The sequence below is a fragment of the Bison bison genome, unplaced genomic scaffold (assembly GCF_000754665.1).
Source record: "Bison bison bison isolate TAMUID 2011002044 unplaced genomic scaffold, Bison_UMD1.0 scf7180017864212, whole genome shotgun sequence".
Taxonomy (NCBI): Eukaryota; Metazoa; Chordata; class Mammalia; order Artiodactyla; family Bovidae; genus Bison; species Bison bison.
The window spans coordinates 202,410-223,110 of record NW_011494784.1 but is presented as its reverse complement, the minus strand read 5'-3'; the positions used below and the strand labels follow the sequence as shown (position 1 = coordinate 223,110).

General features: G+C 38.8%; 1 protein-coding gene across 1 annotated transcript in view; it reads right to left on the bottom strand.

Annotated features, from left to right (window-relative positions):
* The window catches only part of TMC1 (transmembrane channel-like 1), a 137,340-nt gene that overhangs the window by 17,966 nt on the left and 98,673 nt on the right, over nucleotides 1-20,701 (bottom strand). The window contains exons 12-14 of the mRNA XM_010844885.1: nucleotides 18,882-19,061; nucleotides 18,601-18,762; nucleotides 9,121-9,249 (exon numbers count right to left, since the gene is read on the bottom strand). Of these exons, the coding sequence (XP_010843187.1) occupies nucleotides 9,121-9,249; nucleotides 18,601-18,762; nucleotides 18,882-19,061 (471 nt within the window). The remainder of the gene's footprint in view (nucleotides 1-9,120; nucleotides 9,250-18,600; nucleotides 18,763-18,881; nucleotides 19,062-20,701) is intronic.

Sequence of the window (20,701 nt, the reverse complement as noted above, 5' to 3'; positions counted from 1 at the left end):
GTAATCAGTATATTAATAGTTGTTATACGTAGGTAATGGATTATACCTTATTTTCTTAAGTTTTGCATACTTAAAATACTTTTCAACAAAAAATGTGAATTTCTTTTACAATAAAAAAAAGAGCTAAAAATACAACAAAGTTAAAAAAGTTATTCAAATCAATGTCCAGTGTTCATATCCTAGATAATACCAGCATGTTCAGGGCAACAGCACCTGGTTGTTCGTTGTATGCAGACACCACCAACTGGAAGTGAGCTGGGCTTCTCAGCCAAAGGTTTCCTAGCAACACATTAGGCTTCTCAGAAGGAAAACTCTACTCATGGAGTAATGCTAGTTAGCCACAATAAAGCAGGCTCTATTTAATTTGATATAGGGAATAATCAATCAGGAAATCGGCTAATTGGTACCAAGAGAAGAGAACAGCAAAAAATATAAAGTGAGAGGACCACGAAGACAGAGTAATAGAGTGGCAGGACCCGATTACTGCCCCAGATCCTGACATTGGCAGATGTGGCTTCAGACCATGTGTATCCTCATAATAACTCCTCCTCAGCACACACACACACACACACACACACGCATACACACAGAGATAACCTGAGAGTGTCTCAGTTCTTCTTAAACCCAAGAGTCCAAACATATGTTTGTAAGAAGACAGAATAGGTCTCTGATTTGGAACCCCAACAAATCTTTCACAAATTTTGAACACTCTGCCTCAAGAATTCTTGAATCCAGGCATCAACTTTGTCATTTCCCCAAAGGCAGCAGTATTCTCCTACTTAACTGAAAGATATGGATGATGTGCCTCGTGACAGATTCAGGGAGTAAATGGCAAATCTGACATAACAAGAATGGTTAAATAGCAAAATATAATAATAATATGATACATAATGAAATAATAAATAGCCCTATATATTTGGCAGAACAAAAATTACAGACGATTTCAAGGTAAGTTCACTAAGGATATTACTAAAGATTATATAGTGTTTCACTTAGTTTGCAGATGAAGCTTAATGTAAGATGCAAAGAGGTTCAGTTGACAGTGTTTGTTCTATAATCAACAACGAGAAAAGTGTGGTTTTCATGGAAAAATGAAGAAGATGAACTGCTTCTAATCTGGAGAAATGTTAGCTTTCTCTTTTTCAGGAGCCCTTTGCTCTGCATCAACTTCCCTTTTCTCCTGGAGCCCTGTGAGATCACAGAACGCATGTGACAAACGCTCAGTCGGTGGCCGGCACCATCTGTGGCCTTGAAACGGCTCTTCTCTGTGTCCATTTACGAATCAAACCTTCAACCTTGGCCTCTTTAGAAGAGTGTCAGATTTAGCCCACCAAACTGAGGAAAATGAAAAAAATTCAAACGTTCAGAAGTACATTTCTTTTATTTTCATAAGCACATAAACCTCTTAAAGGCCATTTGAGATGAGATATTTTTATAACCAAGTGACTAGAAAAGCACAAAGGACACACTAGGAACCCCTGGCTTCATACCGTGTGTGCGGCAGGCGCAGCTGAAGGAATGACAGCTTTGATGCATAAATTGATTAACTCGATTCAGAGAAAGGGTAGAGGGCCCCTACTGTGCCAGCAGGTTTGTGCTACAGACACTCGCCTGGGATTCGGATCTTAGTATGAGACTTTGCCTGCCATTTCCTAGCTGGGTGAGCTGAGCCAGTCACTGATTAATTCAGGCCTCAGTTTCCTCACAGATAAATTGATGGAATGAACTAGATCAGGGATTGGTGCATTATGGCTTAGGAGCCAAATCTGGCCACCACCAATTTTTGTGGATAAAGTTGTTTTTTAGAACATAGCTGCATTCATTCATTTATGTATTGTCTATTGCTGTTTGGGATGAAAACAGGAGTTTAATAGGTACAACAGAGATCATATCACTTGATGGAAGGAAAATCACTCATTTTCCTCCATGACTACACTTATTCATGATACTCCCGCCACCCCCAACCCTGCAAACCAACTGTTTCTCTCTGTAGACATCAACTGAATGTCCTACAATTTAACTCAATTCAGACACTAACAGACCCCACAGGTTAAGGTCTTGTCCCCACAAGACCCATTCATTGAAGGCTCAGGTTGTCATCTATGCTGATTAGAGATTCCCATGACTCCCTCCTCAGGTTTGATCATTTGCTAGAACAGCTCACAGGTCTCAGGAAAACTGTTTACCAGATTACTGGTTTATTATAAAAGGACACAACTCAGGAATAGTGAGTTAAAAAAAAAAAAGATGCATGGGCAAGGTGCGGGGAAAGAGTACAGTGTTTCTTTGCCTTCTCCAAGTGCACCCTCTTCCCAGCCTCTCAGTATATTCAGCAACCTGGAAGTTCTCCAAACCCCAAGGTTCAGAGATTTTTATGGAGACTTCATCACATGGACAAGACCAATCATTAACTCAGCTTCCAGCCTCTCTCCTTTCCCTGGTGGATGGGGGAATAAGGTTGAAATTTCCAAGCTTCTAATTATGGCCAGGTCTTTTGCTAACCAGCCTCCTATCCAGGAGCCCACCAGGAGCTGCCTCATTGAACAAATAATGCTCCTATCATCCAAGATATCCAAAGGAATTTAGGAACTCTGCATCAAGAGTCAGGACTGAAGACCAAATATAAGAATACAAGATGTTCTTAGAACCTTCAATGCTTAGAAACCTACAAAGATTTTAGGAGCTCTGACCAAGAACTGGGATGAAAACCAAAATACTTTTCTTACATCACAATAACATACCTGCAGAAGTGAAAATACTTACTATGCAGTCTTTTACAGAGAAAGTTTGCTTACTTCTAGATAATTTCTAAGATCCCTTTCTAATCTAAAATCTATTATTGATTGACTCAGTTATTAAAGACTTGCTTCTCTCTAAGCACCTTAAAAATGGAATTTATATTCTATGTATTAAATTCAGAAATCCACACTCTAAAAGCAGAACAAATGTAAGAAAGCAAACACACACACACAGGTGTGAAATTCAAGGCTCATTCTTTTTGAGGTGAATTTTTTTAAAATATGAGATAACATTTTAGTTTCATTTTTAAGACAATGCATTCATGAGTGTAAACCAAATTGCAAAGTTTGCCTCTAAAATATAAAAAGGTTAAAAGTAAATGATGCTTGAGGGAAAAAAAAAAACCCAGGTTTTCTTGAAACCTGAGATAACAAAATGATTCAAATGGAATAAATGTAGAGAAGTCTCTAAGGGCTGCTCACCCGAAATAAGATTTTTAGGAACTAGCAACAGAAGAACCTACTTGGATTTTGGTTGAGGTCCATAATAGTCAAGGAACTAGAAATTATCTTGCTTTATTTTTAGGCCTTTGTTTGCAGTGGGCTAGAGTCACAGTTAGCTACCCAGAAAGAAGACATATGGTGCTCACTGGACTAAAAAGTCTGAGAAAATCCATTCTCTCTCTGCGAGTTTAGTTATTTCTGGCAAATCATCAACCTCTGGATATTGTGACATGAAATTCAGGATCTCAGAGGTAATTCTGTCACTGCAGTGACCTGCTTTCTTCACACAAATCTCATTCCCCACAGCTGGAATCACACTCCTGAGAGCTGCAGACTGGCCTGGACTAGGGCTCCGGGGCAATAGTATGCGATGGTGGTCCCCAGACCATCCACACATCAACACCTGGGAAGTTCTTAGTAAATTCTCAAGCCCCATCCAGATCTACTGAATCAGAAACTCTGTGTTTTCATGTGCCTTCAGAGCACTCTGATATACGCTCAAATTTAAGAACTACTAACCTAGGGCAAATCCAAGCCTTATCTTCTAGGATAATTCAGCACCTCAGGGCTTTGTCTAACCCTCACTGCCTGTAGATAGATTCCATCCAGCCCAGCCTGTTCTTGTCCCTTTGCGCATGTTCTCATCCCCTCACTGGGGACCGATGACTTCTTACTGACTCTTTATCATACCCTCTTCCCTGGACCCCTGAATAGTATCTCATTCCCAGATAAGGAATATCTCCCTATCTCCTAATTCTACATCCCAGTTCCTCCTGCCATTTCCATTCTACAGTAAGAAACCTGTCTAAGCATTTGAGTAACAAATGCCATGGGCTGGCTCATGAATTAGTCATGCTTTGGCAGAGTCCTTGATGTTTCTAGGGGTAAGCATTACAGCAAAAATTCAATATGATGGAAGGCTGGTTCATGGCTTTGAAGTCAATCAGATGTGGGTTTCAGTCCTAGCTCCACCACTAACCAGTTAAATTGTCTTTGAGCAAATTATTAAGCATCTCTAATTCTCAGCTTACTATAAAGGAGGAAAATATCTACTTCATAGTGTTGCTGGCATGATTATACAGAATAACATATGTATTTTGTAGATGTTCTAACACATAGTAAGCACTACAGAAAAATATAATACAGTGTAATATAACTAGGAATATCCTCTGATGGTCTGTGAATCATATGCCTCTTATTTATAGGTAATCTAGTACTCCTTTCATCAGATCTCAGGGAAATCTTCCATATTTTCCACTTACATAAAGTGGAATTTAGTGAGGACCACCTTAAAAATGATGGGGGAGCCTGGTGGGCTGCCATCTATCGGGTCGCACAGAGCCGGACACGATTGAAGCGACTTAGCAGCAGCAGCACCTTAAAAATGTAATTTTAAACAAAACACTGAGGTTTTAATTTGATTGAATATACTCTTACCTCATGCCATGTATTCAGTCCATGTCTTCCTGGATGCTCTTTACTTACTTCATTGACAAATGGCAAGGATGGTGTCAACATAAATTAAAGTGAGAGTAGTATCGAGCCATTATAAAATCCAGAGTTTACAAGAGGCCTCAGGGTGATTTTGCTGAATCAGGGTGGTTAAAATTCTTTCTGTGAGCAAAGCATTCCACTTCCACGAGCCAGTGAACTCTTTAGAAACATTGAGAACCATCTGCTATGCTCAGAGAAACCTTACAGAAAGATTAACTTATATTACATGGTCTAATAGTCTGCTCCTAGCCAGTAATTTTCCTACCTCAATTCATCCTCTTAGGTTTGTTGTGATGATACTTTGGCTGTGAATTTACAACTGGAAAAATATATAAGGTCACTTTAAACCCAATTTACTCAGATTTAATCAGTATGTAATTCAGTATACTAAACATAATAACTTTCAAAAAAGAAAAGAACACTTCATTGTCCTTATTTATCCTCTGACTAAATAACTTAAGGAACTCACTTCAATTCACAGACTCTTGATTTTTTTTATGGGTAAAATAAAAGCATTATGATTTATTTTGTCAAAATTTCACCTAACCTTAACATTTTATGGATCTCTGAGTCTAATGCTGGAGTCTGCAGAGTTTACATTTTATAGAGGTTAGCTGTAGAAAATGTGAATGTACTTTTTCAAAAATATCTTCTCTATGAGTGGTCAATTCAATTTAGAGAAATTTCTCATAAGGAAATAATTTGTGCATACCACTATGATTTATCTATGGAGATATTTATCTGCATGGATATAAATAAATGTGATCACAGTGTTTATTATAATAATAAACCATTAGGTACAATTAACTGACAACAAATAAAAAATAGCTAATTATAGTAAATTCATATGTAGAATCATACACAGTCATTTAAAAATTATAAAAGACCAGTTAATAACATAGAGAAAGATCACCATTGGGTGAAAAATGCAAGTAACTAGTCAATAAGATACATGCTTATATGTGTTTACAAAAGTCTATAGTAAAACATATAAATCTACAGTACATGTTTATCCATACCTAAATAAATATTTATTTAGGTATGCTGGCGTGCTGCGATTCATGGGGTTGCAAAGAGTCAGACACGACTGAGCAACTGAACTAAACTAAACTGAAATAAATATTAATACTCTACAATTCAATGAAGTAATGTCCTGAATGATAGTATAACCTGTTATTTTTATTTTCATAGTAAGTTTCTATTACCTTTTACAGACTTTTTAACAATGAACTGGCATTATTTTTAAAGTTCAGGAAAAAAAAATTCTTTAGTAGCAGAAATGGACATCTTTTCTCTTTCATTCCTGAAAGGATTCTTAAAAGCATCTCTTCTGCCCATCTCAGGTTCTCCTTTGCTTCAAGCAAGGTACTTTCTGGACTCATATTGCCAGTCAGGAAGTCCAGAAGATCAGAAACACATTCTCATCATTCTCTTCTTCGCTAAAGCAGCACCATTTAGATTCTAGATCTCTATCTGCACTGTCCATACTTGCTAGCTGCTGGGCCCTGCCTTCCATCAGTCCGTCCACTGAGAATGCGTTCTTCCATCTCAATCTTTTGAAATTTTGATTTTTATTCAATATTTGGCTCAAATGTTTCTTAATTCATCCTGTCTTTGCATTTCTATTGATCTCTACCTCACAACCCCAACAAAAGTCATGGTGTCTCCAGTGTGCAATTACATTTCCTGCTCTGTGCTGACAAGGGAAGCTTGTAGCAGAGTGTGAAGAATTGGTGAATGAATATTTTACTGAAAGAGGGCAATATCCTCAGCTCCTGCCATTTTCTCCAGCGTGGGAATATGGGCCTTACAATATGTCAGGAAAAATAAGAGATCCATATTTTTTTAATGTAAAGCTCCAAGATTTAAAATATTAGCTCATCAAAAAAAAAAAAAGAAGAAACAATACTGCAGACCAGAATAAAAATATCTGTCAGCTGACTCTAGCCTGCAGACCCACATTTGCAACCTCTCCTTAGGCTTACAACTTTTACATCTCTGTATCCTCCTATCTGGGGGCAGGAGGAGAAGGGGATGACAGAGGATGAGATGGCTGGATGGCATCACCGACTCGATGGACGTGAGTTTGAGTGAACTCCGGGAGTTGGTGATGGACAGGGAGGCCTGGCGTGCTGCAATTCATGGGGTCGCAAAGAGTCGGACACGACTGAGAGACGGAACTGAACTGAACTGATCCTCTTATCAGCTGGCACAGAGGTTTGCTCATGATAGTTTGTGACTAGTAGGCACTCAGCTCTGTAAACTATCCACCTGGTGGGTCAGTGATAATAAAATCCATATTAAAGATCCAGCGTCCAACTTTAATGTTTCAAAACTTGTTTCACTGCTGAGTTTCTCTCTGATGAGCCTTCCAAAGGTAACATGGAAGAAAATTCACTCGCTGTGACCTCAAACAGATTTTGTCTGTTTTCCTATACTTCATACTAACCCAAGAGCACTATCAGCACTCAATAAATAATAAATTAGTGATTTAATTACAGCTTTTATGCATACAGGTCATGTTATATTGACTTCATATTTGAAGCAAAATTTTCTAGCACTTAAGAAGAAAAAAGGGATAAAAGGCAAGCATAAGCTGAGTGATGGTCTAAGAAAGAAATAGCAATTTTTATGCTTGCTTCAGAAGAGCTGAATCAGGCCAGGAAAATAGAAATGAAACCAAGCCAGCTGAATACTTCACAGCAGAGAACGGGGAAGCAACACAAGAGCATTCTGGATCTATAGCATTACCTCACCATCGTCTACCAAACAACATGACCTTCTGGCTCCTCCAAGAAGCACTTTCCGGAAGAAAGACAGAGATGACCTCATAAAAGGTACAGTCTCAAAGTCAGGTAGAGGATCTAGCCTGGAGTCTTAAAAATAGTTCTGAATATAGGACTTGACCAGAAACTAGAAGGCATGAGACAAGAAGAAGACCAGCAGGGAAGAATATCCCTTTACTGGGGAGAAGAAAAACATCATTAGCTCAAGAACACTAGGGCAGAACTTGACTCCAGGGCACATCCAGGAAGCAAGCAGAGTTCTGTCAGCAGACAGTGTTGCCTTAATGGTGTTGAAATGTGGAGGTTCAACACTGAGTCAGCCAGTCAAAATAACTCCTGCTATGTGACAAGCACAGCTCAAAGCATGAGGTCAAGGCCTCTGTTTTGAGAAAGCTTTCATTCCAACAGAGGGAGACAGATAATAAGCACTTTCAAAACAGAAGATGTCAAGTAGTTATACATTGTATAAAGAAAATAAAACTGTGCTGAAACAGAGAGTGCCTGAAGGGCCACCTTAGATTGGAAGGTCAGAGAAAAGCTTGAAGGAGGTGACTTATAAGCTGAGTCCTTAATGATAAGAATCAGTCCCAGCAAATTCTAGGAAACTGCACCCCCAGAGGAAGAACAGCTAGGGCAGATGCAAGGAGCATCTGTGTTTGAGCATAACAAAGAACCCCAATGTTTATAGATTTTACAAAGCAAGAGCAAAAGTGATAGGAGATGAGTTCAGAGGGGAAAAAAGCAGAAGATCACAAAGGGTATCGATAGCCCTGGACAGAGATTCAAATTCATTCTAAATATTTAGAAACCACTGGAAATATTTGAGCAAATAAGTAGTATCAACTCCTCAAGTCCTGTTTCCCAAAATAACAGTTTCATGTGCAAAAGGAGGACACAGAGATGTGTGTTCTGCTACCACTCTCAAGCTTTGTAGGGGATCTGGCATTGAACAAAGACGGGGGTTAATGATGGAATCAACACCAATGGGGCTCAGAGAAACCTGTGCTGTTGCTATGGGGAAGCAAGTCAACTTGCTGGAATTCTACCCCACCACTTACCAGAGCCCTAGCAGCACCCTGGGCCTCTTACAGCCCCCTGCTGTGTCTCTGCTGAGTGCTTATTAGACTGTGAGCTTTATGAAGCAAGCAGCATAATCACTGATGCCTTCATCCCCCAACATACTGCACAGTGATGCACTTGATAAGTGTCCAGGAGTTTGCTTAGTATTTTCAAAGGAATTAACAGAAAATGTACAGTTGATACTACTCATCTTGCCCTGCTTCTAGAAATGCCAGCAAACTTCATGGGAAGGGTACAGACTGTGGACCCAAGATTTACTGAGTTCACCAATTTAACATATGGGTTAAAGTCACTGCTTTTGCCACCTATAATTTTACTAGAATCTAATTTTGTTAGACTACTGCAAGCCATGATATTCAAGTCTTATCTCCTTCTGAATCAAAACTGTCCTCATTGGTCTTTGCTTATTGACATCTGAAAGACCATCCTACCTCCTAATTCTTCTTCTTGCACTGTATGTATAAATGATGAGTCACAAAGGAATGATCTGCTAAGAGAAAGATGAATATCACACTTACATATCCGTATTCCAAATCCCAGCACCAACAGTAGTTGCAAAACCTCACAAAACATGCTCGGAGAAAGTCCCCAATGAGAATTGTGACATAGGTGGTCAGAACATCAGAAACAGTCAGTCGCACAAATTCCTGTTGAAATAGTATGTGTATTAAAACAAGCATTTCTCCCTTCATATGGTCCTAAGGTTGACATCAAATTTATCATGCTTTCTAAGCAATATTAACTTGAAACTGCAACTAATGGTAAACTAGTTAAGCATATCGAGCCAGTTAAAAATGTTTCACCCCTATTTTACTAGTTTAAAAATAATTATTTCCTGTGCTCAAACCACTGGATCAAAAGGCTTTTTACTGAGAAACTTTTATAAGCCTGATACAAGAACACAAAACAGGAAAATACTGACAACACGGAAAGTTAGCAGTTTAATCTGACAAGCAGTGCTATTTATAAAATTAAAAGACAAACTTGTAAAATGTACTTGTGGCATATATGATAGAAGACTAGTTTTTCTAACACATTAAAAACTTTTACAAATCAGTGCAACAGATGGGCAATTCAAAGGAAAAGAATGGCAAATGGCACATATAAAAAATAAGAAAATATAGTTAATTAAAACATTCAAAAGTACTTAATTCCTTATAAAAATAAAAAAGGATTTAATTCCTTATAAAAATACAGTTGTTATTTACACAGTGATAAATATTTTAAAACCCATGCTCTCCCATATTGATGAGAGTATGGTGAAACAGGCACTGCCATAAACTGATGGGGAAATTAAACTGGTGTATCATTTGGAGTGGTGGGGGCAGGACTTTTGTGAAGATCCATCCCATTGTAAGTGTGTGGAATTTGATGAAGCAAATCCACATCTAGAAATGTATCTTATGGCAAGTGTCAATCTATACATATAATTATGAAAGCATTGTTTCTCCCAGATCAAAACTGGAAACAATTTAATAACACTCAAGGGGAAATAAAAATGGGTGTTAACACAAAAAAATGCTGTGAGCTCTTAAAAAACAAATGCTATTGTGATTAACAACATCAGTTCAGTTTAGTCGCTCAGTCGTGTCCCACCCTTTGCGACCCCATGCCAGGCCTCCCTGTCCATCACCAACTCCGGGAGTTCACTCAGACTCACGTCCATCGAGTCAGTGATGCCATCCAGCCCTCTCATCCTCTGTCATCCCCTTCTCCTCCTGCCCCTAATCCCTCCCAGCATCATGGTCTTTTCCAATCAGTCAACTCTTCGCATGAGGTGGCCAAGTATTGGAGTTTCAGCTTTAGCATCAGTCTTTTTTTTTCCCCAGATGTTCAAGCTGTTTTTTTTTGTTTGTTTGTTTTCTTTTTTTTAATTTTATTTAATTTAACTTTACAATATTGTATTGGTTTTGCCATATATCAAAATGAATCTGCCACAGGTATACATGTGTTCCCCATGAACACCCAGGACTAATCTCTTCTAGAATGGACTGGTTGGATCTCCCTGCAGTCCAAGGGACTCTCAAGAGTCTTCTCCAACACCACAGTTCAAAAGCATTAATTCTTCGGCGCTCAGCTTTCTTCACAGTCCAACTCTCACATCCATACGTGACAACTGGAAAAACCATAGCCTTGACTAGATGGACCTTTGTTGGCAAAGTAATGTCTCTGCTTTTCAATATGCTATCTAGGTTGGTCATAACTTGTCTTCCAAAGAGTAAGCGTCTTTTAGTTTTATAGCTGCAGTCACCATCTGCAGTGATTTTGGAGCCCAGAAAAATAAAGTCTGACACTGTTTCCACTGTTTCCCCATCTATTTCCAATAAAGTGATGGGACCAGATGCCATGATCTTCGTTTTCTGAATGTTGAGCTTTAAGCCAACTTTTTCACCCTCCTCTTTCACTTTCATCAAGAGGCTTTTTAGTTCCTCTTCACTTTCTGCCATAAGGATGGTGTCATCTGCATATCTGAGGTTATTGATATTTCTCCTGGCAATCTTGATTCCAGCTTGTGCTTCTTCCAGCCCAGCATTTCTCATGATGTACTCTGCATATAAGTTAAATAAGCAGGGTGACAATATACAGCCTTGACGTACTCCATTAACAACATAAACATTTACTAAAAACCACTGAATTCTGTACTTTAAAGCCCATGCAACCTTCTCAGATGGCATGCACTGCATTCTTGTAGTGCTTTGTTGACACTATAAAATTGTAAATGTTATCAATTCAGTTCAGTCACTCAGTCATGTCCGACTCTTTGAAACTCAATGGACTACAGCATGCCTACCTCCCCGTCCATCACCAACTCCCGGAGTTTAGTCAAAATCATGTCCATCAAGTCGGTGATACCACACAACCATCTCATCCTCTGTCATCCCCTTCTCCTCCCAATTCAATCTTTCCCAGAACCAGAGTCTTTTCAACTGAGTCAGTTCTTCGCATGAGGTGGCCAAAGTATTGGAGTTTCAGCTTCAACATCAGACCTTCTGATGAATATTCAGGACTGATTTCCCTTAGGATGGACTAGTTGGATCTCCTTGCAGTCCAAGGGACTCTCAGCAGCCTTCTCCAACACCACAGTTCAAAAGCATCAATTCTTTGGCACTCAGCTTTCTTTATAGTCCAACTCTCACATCCATATATGACTACTGGAAAAACCATAACCTAGACTAAATGGGCCTTTGTTGGCAAAGTAATGTCTCTGCTTTTTAATATACTGCCTAGGTTGGTCATAATTTTTCTTCCAAGGAGCAAGCGTCTTCTAATTTCATGGCTGCAGTCACCATCTGCAGTGATTTTGGAGCCCCCCAAAATAAAGTTTCTCACTGTTTCCACTGTTTCACCATTTATTTCCCATGAAGTGATGTGACCAGATGGCATGATCTTAGTTTTCTGAATGTTGAGCTTTAAGCCAATTTTTTCACTCTCCTCTTTCACTTTCATCAAGAGGCTCTTTAGTTCTTCTTTGCTTTCTGCCATAAATGTGATAACATCTGTATATCTGAGGTTATTGATATTTCTCCCTGCAATCTCCATTCCAGCTTGTGCTTCTTCCAGCCCAGTGTTCCTCATGATGTCCTCTGCATAGAAGTTAAATAAGCAACTGCTTGATGTACTCCTTTTCCTTTTTGAAACCAGTCTGTTTTTCCATGTCCAGTTCTAACTGTTGCTTCCTGACCTGCATACAGATTTCTCAAGAGGCAGGTCAGGTGGTTTGGTATTCCCATCTCTTTCAGAATTTTCCACAGTTTATTGTGATCCAGTCAAAGGCAGAAATTGTCAATAAAGCAGAAATAGATGTTTTTCTGGAACTCTCTTGCTTTTTTGATGATCCACCAGATGCTGGCAATTTGATCTCTGGTTCCTCTGCCTTTTCTAAATCCAGCTTGAACATCTGGAAGTTCACGGTTCACGTATTGTTGAAGCCTGGCTTATAGAATTTTGAGCATTACTTTACTAGCGTGTGAAATGAGTACAATTGTGTGGTAGTTTGAACATTCTTTGGCATTGCCTTTCTTTGGGATTGGAATGAAAACTGACCTTTTCCAGTCCTGTGGCCACTGTTGAGTTTTCCAAATTTGCTGTCATATTGAGTGCAGCACTTACACAGCATCATCTTTCAGGATTTGAAATAACTCAACTGGAATTCCATCACTTCTACTAGCTTTGTTTGTAGTGATGCTTTCTAAGGCCCACTTGACTTCACATTCCAAGATGTCTAACTCTAGGTGAGTGATCACACCATCATGATTACCTGGGTCATGAAGATCTTTATTGTACAGTTCTTCTGTGTATTCTTGCCACCTCTTCTTCGTATCTTCTGCTTCTATTAGGTCCATACCATTTGTGTCCTTTATTTAGCCCATCTTTGCATGAAGTGTTCCCTTGGTATCTCTAGTAACCTTGAAGAGATCTCTAGTCTTTCATATTCTATTGTTTTTTTCTATTTCTTTACACTGATCACTGAGGAAGTCTTTCTAAGCTCTCCTCGTTATTCTTTGGAACTCTGCATTCAAATGGATATCTTTCCTTTTCACCTTTGCTTTTTGCTTCTCTTCTTTTCACAGTTATTTGTAAGGCCTCCTCAGACAGCCATTTTGCTCTTTTGCATTTCTCTTTCTTGGGGATGGTCTTGATCCCTGTCTCCTGCACAATATCACAAATGTCCGTCCATAGTTCATCAGGCACTCTGTCTATCAGATCTAGTCCCTTAAATCTATTTCTCACTTCCACTGTATAATCATAAGGGATTTGATTTAGGTCATACCTGAATGGTCTAGTGGTTTTCCCTACTTTCTTCAATTTATGTCTGAATTTGGAAATAAGGAGTTCATGATCTGAGCCACAGTCAGCTTCCAGTCTTGTTTTTGCTGACTGTATAGAGCTTTCTCACCTTTGGCTGCAAAGAATATAACCAGTCTGATTTCGGTGTTGACCATCTGGAGATGTCCATGTGTAGAGTCTTCTCTTGTGTTGTTGGAAGAGGGTTTTTGCTATGAACAGTGCGTTCTCTTGGCAAAACTCTATTAGCCGTGCCCTGCTTCATTCTGTATTCCAAGGCCAAATTTACCTGTTACTACAGGTATTTCTTGACTTCCTACTTTTGCATTCCAGTCCCCTATAATGAAAAGGACATCTTTTTTCAGTGTTAGTTCTAGAAAGTCTTGTAGGCCTTCATAGAGAGATTCAACTTCAGCTTCTTAGCATTACTGGTCAGGGCATAGACTTGGATTACTGTGATATTGAATGGTTTGCCTCGGAAATGAACAGAGATCATTCTGTCACTTTTGAGATTGCATCCAAGTACTACATTTCAGACTATTTTGTTGACTAAGAGGGCTACTTCATTCTTCTAAGGGATTCCTGCCCACAGTAGTAGATATAATGGTCATCTGAGTGAAATTCACCCATTCCAGTCCATTTTAGTTCGCTGATTCTTAGAATGTTGACGTTCACTCTTGCCATCTCCTGTTTGACCACTTCCAATTTGCCTTGATTCATGGACCTAACATTCCAGGTTCCTATGCAATATTGCTCTTTATAGCATCGGACCTTGCTTCCATCACCAGTCCCATCCACAACGGGTTATTGTTTTTGCTTTGGCCCCATCCCTTCATTCTTTCTGGAGTTATTTCTCCACCGATCTCCAGTAGCATATTGAGCACCTACCGACCTGGGGAGTTCATCTTTCAGTGTCCTATCTTTTTGCCTTTTCATACTGTTCATGTGGTTCTTAGGGCAAGAACATTGAAGTGGTTTGCCATTCCCTTCTCCAGTGTACCACATTTTGTCAGAACTCTTCACCATGACCTGTCCTTAAATGTTATATATTTATTTAATTAATGGTTTTGTTCTTCCTAAGAGATGGTAATTCTCACAAGGACAAAGAAGAGACCCACTTTTGTTCCCCACTGGACCTCCAGTGTCTAGCACAATGCCCACCACTTAATATGCACTTAATAAACATGGAGTGAATGATTGAGTAACAGTAAATTCTTGCAGTTATTACTGAACATAACTTTTCTCTTCCCTACTCTTGTTTATTCTTCTTTCCATTCCCCAGGAAACTTGAGTTCAGATTCTAATAATTAGCATCCATTAGTGGCAGGCTATGAGGGATATTTTTAGGTTTCCACCATGAGCTTGAAAAGACTTCCTCAGTAAGAGATAATTTCAGAGTGATTTTGAAGTCCTCCACAAACTCCTAAGCACCCTCATCCCAATGGTTGAAGTCTGATTCTTCCCCTAACCAGTGTCCTAACTTTTACATAAAATAGCAGAAGAGGATTCCAACATTATGTGAAAATATTTATTAACACACCATAGAAGGAATATACTGCTTTATAAGAAAGGAAATTCCCAAAATGGTGGTCTAGCCCACCAAGGGAACATCATTCAGTCCCAGTTCCTAGTGTGCTAGTCAGGATGGAGCATGGCTTCCCTGCAGGCCTTCTGCAGACCACTGCACTCCACACCTCACACTTCACACTCCTGACATGTAGTAATAAAATGCTTGGGAAGCTTTGATCAATAAATCTAAGACTATCATTAACTAGCAGTGTTAGTGTTAGTCTCTCTCAGTTGTGTCTGACTCTTTGCAACCCCATGGACTGTAGCTCATCAGGCTCCTCTGTCCATGGAATTCTCCAGGCAAGAATACTGCAGTGGGTAGCCAGTTCCTTCTCCAGGGGATCTTCCCAACCCAGGGATCAAATCCAGATTTCCCACACTGAAGGCAGATTCTTTACTGTTTGAGCCACCAGGGAAATAATAGAGAAGGCGTATCACAAAGACTATAGATTTTCCATGGCAGGATCCTGGGGAGCACGCACTGATGCTAGTTATGTTTCTGGAGGATGATTCGGCACTGTGGAGGACATAAACTCTGATCAGACTCTGTAGGTCAAATTTGGGTTCCTATCACTGGCTTCCTTTAAGGTCTCCTTTAAGGTCTTCCTTTAAGGTCTCTTTGCTTTTCTAAGTTATGGTCTCCTCATCTATAAAACGGGGATAATGATATAACTTGGAGGGCAATTTATTAATAAAAATTCAAAGAGATAATGCCTGGCACACAAGAATTTGATAACTGTGAGCCATTGTTGTCATTATCTTCAGTAGTAGTCTGCTTTCTCTCTGTCCCCAAAATGCAGACCTCAGTATACAGCTTCAAATAGTGATCTCCCAAGAATTGTTCTGCTGCCTACCTATCAAATGCCATTGGAGATGAGACTAAGTGACTACATCTTGAGATTTCCTGGAGACGTAAAGGAGTCACCAAATCCTTATAATCAAAGAAAGCCTGAGTTCCACGGTATCCTTGAAGGACAACAGAGGAGAGGACATCCACAGAGAAGAAGAGGAAACATCTGGAATGTTCTCAGAGAACAATGAATAATTCTTTGGGATGCATCTCTAGAAGCTGCTGATACTATTTCTTCTGGAATGACTTTGTTTTAAAAGTGCTTAAAATTAATGTTTCCAGGTACATGGATATACCTATTGATCTCTTAAACACCAGACCTTCCCAGCACTCAGGGTTTTTACATCCCCTGTGTTCTCTTTGCCCCCATGGATCCCACCTCCCTCATCAACGTTCTGTTCAGAATCACAGCCCTTCCCTCCTCCAGCTCCCACAAGCTTTCCCACTAGTGCTGCCTGTTCCTTTTAAGAAAGGAAGGTGAAACAGAAAAGGGAACCCCAACTACAAACAGCAGTCAGAAAAGATAATGAAGCAAAGAAAACCACTAGGGACAGGATCTTAAAAAAAGAAAAAGACAAGCAGCATGGTACAGGGGCTCCAAGAAGAATAATTAAATAAATATTTTTTTATTTATTTTAATTCAGGATGCAGAGGACTATCCCAGAAGCTTCTGAATAATCAGAAAGATGTTTTCTAGATTGCATTGACATTCATGTCTAATTAATTGCTGCTTCCTCTTCAGAAGTGAGCAGCTTCCACCTTATTCTTTACAGTTAGTTCTATTAATCCTGTTTAATTCAGGTGTTTTCTTGGTAAAGAATACGTTTCTTAGCCCTCATGCCAGTCTGCATTCTGGGATGTCTATTAAGAGAATGTCTCAAACTCTTTGAGTCTGTGAAAACTACTTTTTTTTTTTTTTTCATTTCTCTCAACTTTTGCTGAGGATTTAGGGGACAGCCTAGAAGTGATAAAAAAAGACTCAATAAAAACAGGCTCATGGCTCCCTTCCTTCACTTTTAAAGAGCATCACTCCAACCTCTGTTTCCACTGTCACATCCAGTTTTTCTCACTCTTGCCTCCCATGTATAAGCATGTTGTAATTTTGTTAGGCTCACCTATATAATCCAGGATACTTTTCCTATCCCCAGATATTTAGCTTACTCACATTGCTAAAGTCCATTTTGCTATGTAAGGTAACATATTCACAATTTCCAGGAATTAGAACATGGACATTTTGGAGTAGCTTTTATTCTGTCTACCACACCATGTATCACAAATTTCTCTCTACCAAGTGCAGGCAGTTTTCCTTTCATTTATTATTTCATACACTGTATGATCCTATACACATGTATAAAACATGGATGTCTGAAAACTGAGAATTTAATAACATGTAACTGGAAAAGGAAGGCCTATCTGGTCCCTGAAAGCTTAAAAAATAGAGTCCTTATTTATACTCTTCAGACTTGGTTCTCAATGATGTCTGTCTAGCATTATACACATTTTCCTTATTTTTTTCCACAGTTGAAATCACAGATGAGTTGCTTAAGTCAGATGAGTATCTGAAGCTAAGGACATCATATCTATATTTGTTTAAATTAGTTTTATAAAACTAATGCTAATTTTCAATTTTCCATTTATCATACAAAATGTATACAAATAATAATATGAATAATTAAAAACTAAAAAAAGATATATTCAAATAATTTCCCAAAGATTACATTACTACTGAAACTGAGCTGTTGTCTGACAGAAGCACTGTGACATGTCTTTAAATGTCTATTCACCATAGTCCAAAATCAGTTTATGAAATGCACATGAGGAATGTCAATTCTAATGAGATAAAAGTAAAGGCATTTCAAAATATAAATTAGATTTGTATAGATATAAGAGACCTGAAGTAGGTTTTTGTTTTTGTTTGGTTTGGTTTCCCTTTATTGAACAGAAAGCCATAGGAAACACTATTTCTTTTATCTGCTAAAATACCATTAGTCTTGCACTGGGGTCATTTACACAGTCATCTGAGAACAACAAACCTAAAATAGCAGTTCCTTTCATGCTTAAGGGGCAATTATTTGACAAAACTCAACATTATTGAAATAAACTTTAGTGTATGCTCCCAAATGAACTTTTTCTCTTCTTTTATAGAAAACAGGTAACACTAACTAGAGTGCCATTTAAATATTTGCTTGGGCCTAGGTGCTAAATCTGGGTGCTTTATTATAATATATATAGAAAATATCTCCTCAGGCCATTTTAAAACATTCTTCCTTTATATGCTACCAAACTGTGGTGTTGGAGAAGACTCTTGCAAGTCCCTTGGACTGCAAGGAGATCCAACCAGTCCATCCTAAAGGAAATCAGTCCTGGGTGTTCATTGGAAAGACTGATGTTGAAGCTGAAACTCCAATACTTTGGCCACCTGACGCGAAGAGCTGACTCATTTGAAAAGACCCTGATGCTGGGAAAGATTGAAGGCAGGAGGAGAAGGGGATGAGAGAGGATGAGATGGTTGGATGGCATCACTGACTCAATGGACATGGGCTTGGGTGGACTCCAGGAGTTGGTGATGGACAGGGAGGCCTGGCGTAAATGTACTACTTACCTGAATGGATGCTTGTGACGACTGCAAGAGTTAATATATGTGAAATTCACAGCCAGCATATAGTGAGCAGTCAGTAAGTCTTAGCAATTTTCATTAATAAGCAATATAAACCAGGTCACACTTACAGAAGAAATTTCTACTCTGCTCCTTTTTAATCCAATAATTGTTATGCACTCCTGTGTGTGACATTACCTGCCCCACCATTGTTTCCCAGCAGGGTCCTCGAGGTACATCTGCAGGGTGCACAAAAAAGGGTGGCCCAGTGGTATTTCCAGCAAGGGAAGCATTGTAGGCCTTGATCATGTTGGCTTCCCATAGGGTAATATTGGCCTTTACTAGCTTCTCCTCTTCAATCTAGAAAGGAGAGTATTGGAAACAAAACTGAAACAGATTTCAAAGGCATTTCTGGCAATCTTGAGACTGGGAATGTAACAATGTACTGATGGCAAGGACAATCCAGACACAAGATTTACCTTGTTGTTAATCTCATCCATCAGGGCAAGAATAAATACATACAGGTTGCCTAAAAGAAGAGCAAAAATGCGTCCCAGTAGCCATTTCAGAGCAATGAGTGGATGGTAGTCTTCCAATTCAGCAAATAAGTCAAATAGTGTTGGACAGAACATCCCCAGGAGGGACATGACCATGTTCATCTATAAGAAGACACAAGGGTGAACCAAGTTGATGGTGTTTAAAAATTATTATTGTTTTCTTCCAAATTTGCAAGGTTCCAACTAGATTCCTTTGATATTCTATAAGACTAAAAATTATTTCATGCATTTTAAAACTTTGATCTTAATACAATAGGGACCATATTCAACTCACACTTTTAAGATGTACATGTGCACGAGTTTGTGGACATGCCAGTAATAATAGTCTGTTTCCTAGCATATGAGGGATGTGATTTACATTACTTTTTATGCAGATAATATGTTGGTCTACATGGTACCAATTCTGCACTTCACAACAAGATTTCCAAAGAAAATGAAAAATTGTCTGCTTGAGGAATGGGTTCAAATAGGAAATACTAATTTGACAATCATCAACATATAGGCTAGTTTAATCAACTAGAATGGATGAATTCCTTGAGATGGGCTCAGGACTACTGAGTTAGGGGGAACACAAACTGTTAGGGGCAAAAAGAAAGAAAATGGAATAGATTTTATCAAAGAAAACAGAGAGGACATTCAGAAAATATAAAAGGAGAATACATGGCATAATGTCATCAAAGCCAAGGCAGAACAGTTTCAGAAATGAAGGACTGACTTATAATGCCAAAAGTAAGAAAAGTATGAAAGAGAGAGAGAATGAAAATATGACAAGCTGGAAATTTGTGGTCCATATCTCCAGATTGATTGACACACTTATGAATATATTATTAGGGTAAATTAAGCATGTGCCACATTTATAATAGGGGAGAAAAACCTTTAAATAAAAATTTTAAAAAGGTTCCAGTTGGCACTGGCAATTTCTTTGCCTGAATATCTGGCTCAAATTGTCACTTCTGTGAGTTCCCTTTTCCCCTGGTGGACTCCATGTTTTGAATGATTAGAACTACCAGGCTATATTTAGAAAATAATTATCAATATTTTTTTTTGCTTTTGACTAAGAACATTATATAAGTATGACTAGCAGGAGCTAAAAGTCAGCATGATGTATATAAACTCAGCATAATATAATTTCAGCCTAAAGTAAAAACTTGGCAGAGCCTATGCAGTCTAAGGTAAATTTGAATTGTTTCATCAAATTTGTAAAGTTTTTCATGAATCTGCATTATTACCTTTGTTGGCCCCTAGAATCAGGGGACCCCTAAGATGGATGATTTTTAATCCACCTGGGCTGGTTGAAGCACAAGCTGGAATCAAGATTGCTGGGAGAAATATCAATAAACCTCAGATATGCAGATGACACCACCCTTATGGCAGAAAGCAAAGAAGAACTAAAGAGCCTCTTGATGAAAGTGAAAGACGAGAGTGGAAAAGTTGGCTTAAAGCTCAACATTCAGAAAACTAAGATCATGGCATCCAGTCCCATCACTTCATGGCAAATAGATGGGGAAACAGTGGAAACAGTGGCTGACTTTATATTTTGGGGCTCCAAAATCACAGCAGATGGTGATTGCAGCCATGAAATCAAAAGACACTTACTCCTTGGAAGGAAAGTTATAACCAACCTAGACAGAATATTAAAAAGCAAAGACATTACTTTGTCAACAAAGGTCCATCTAGTCAAGGTTATGGTTTTTCCAGTAGTCATGTATGGATGTGTGAGTTGGACTATAAAGAAAGCTGAG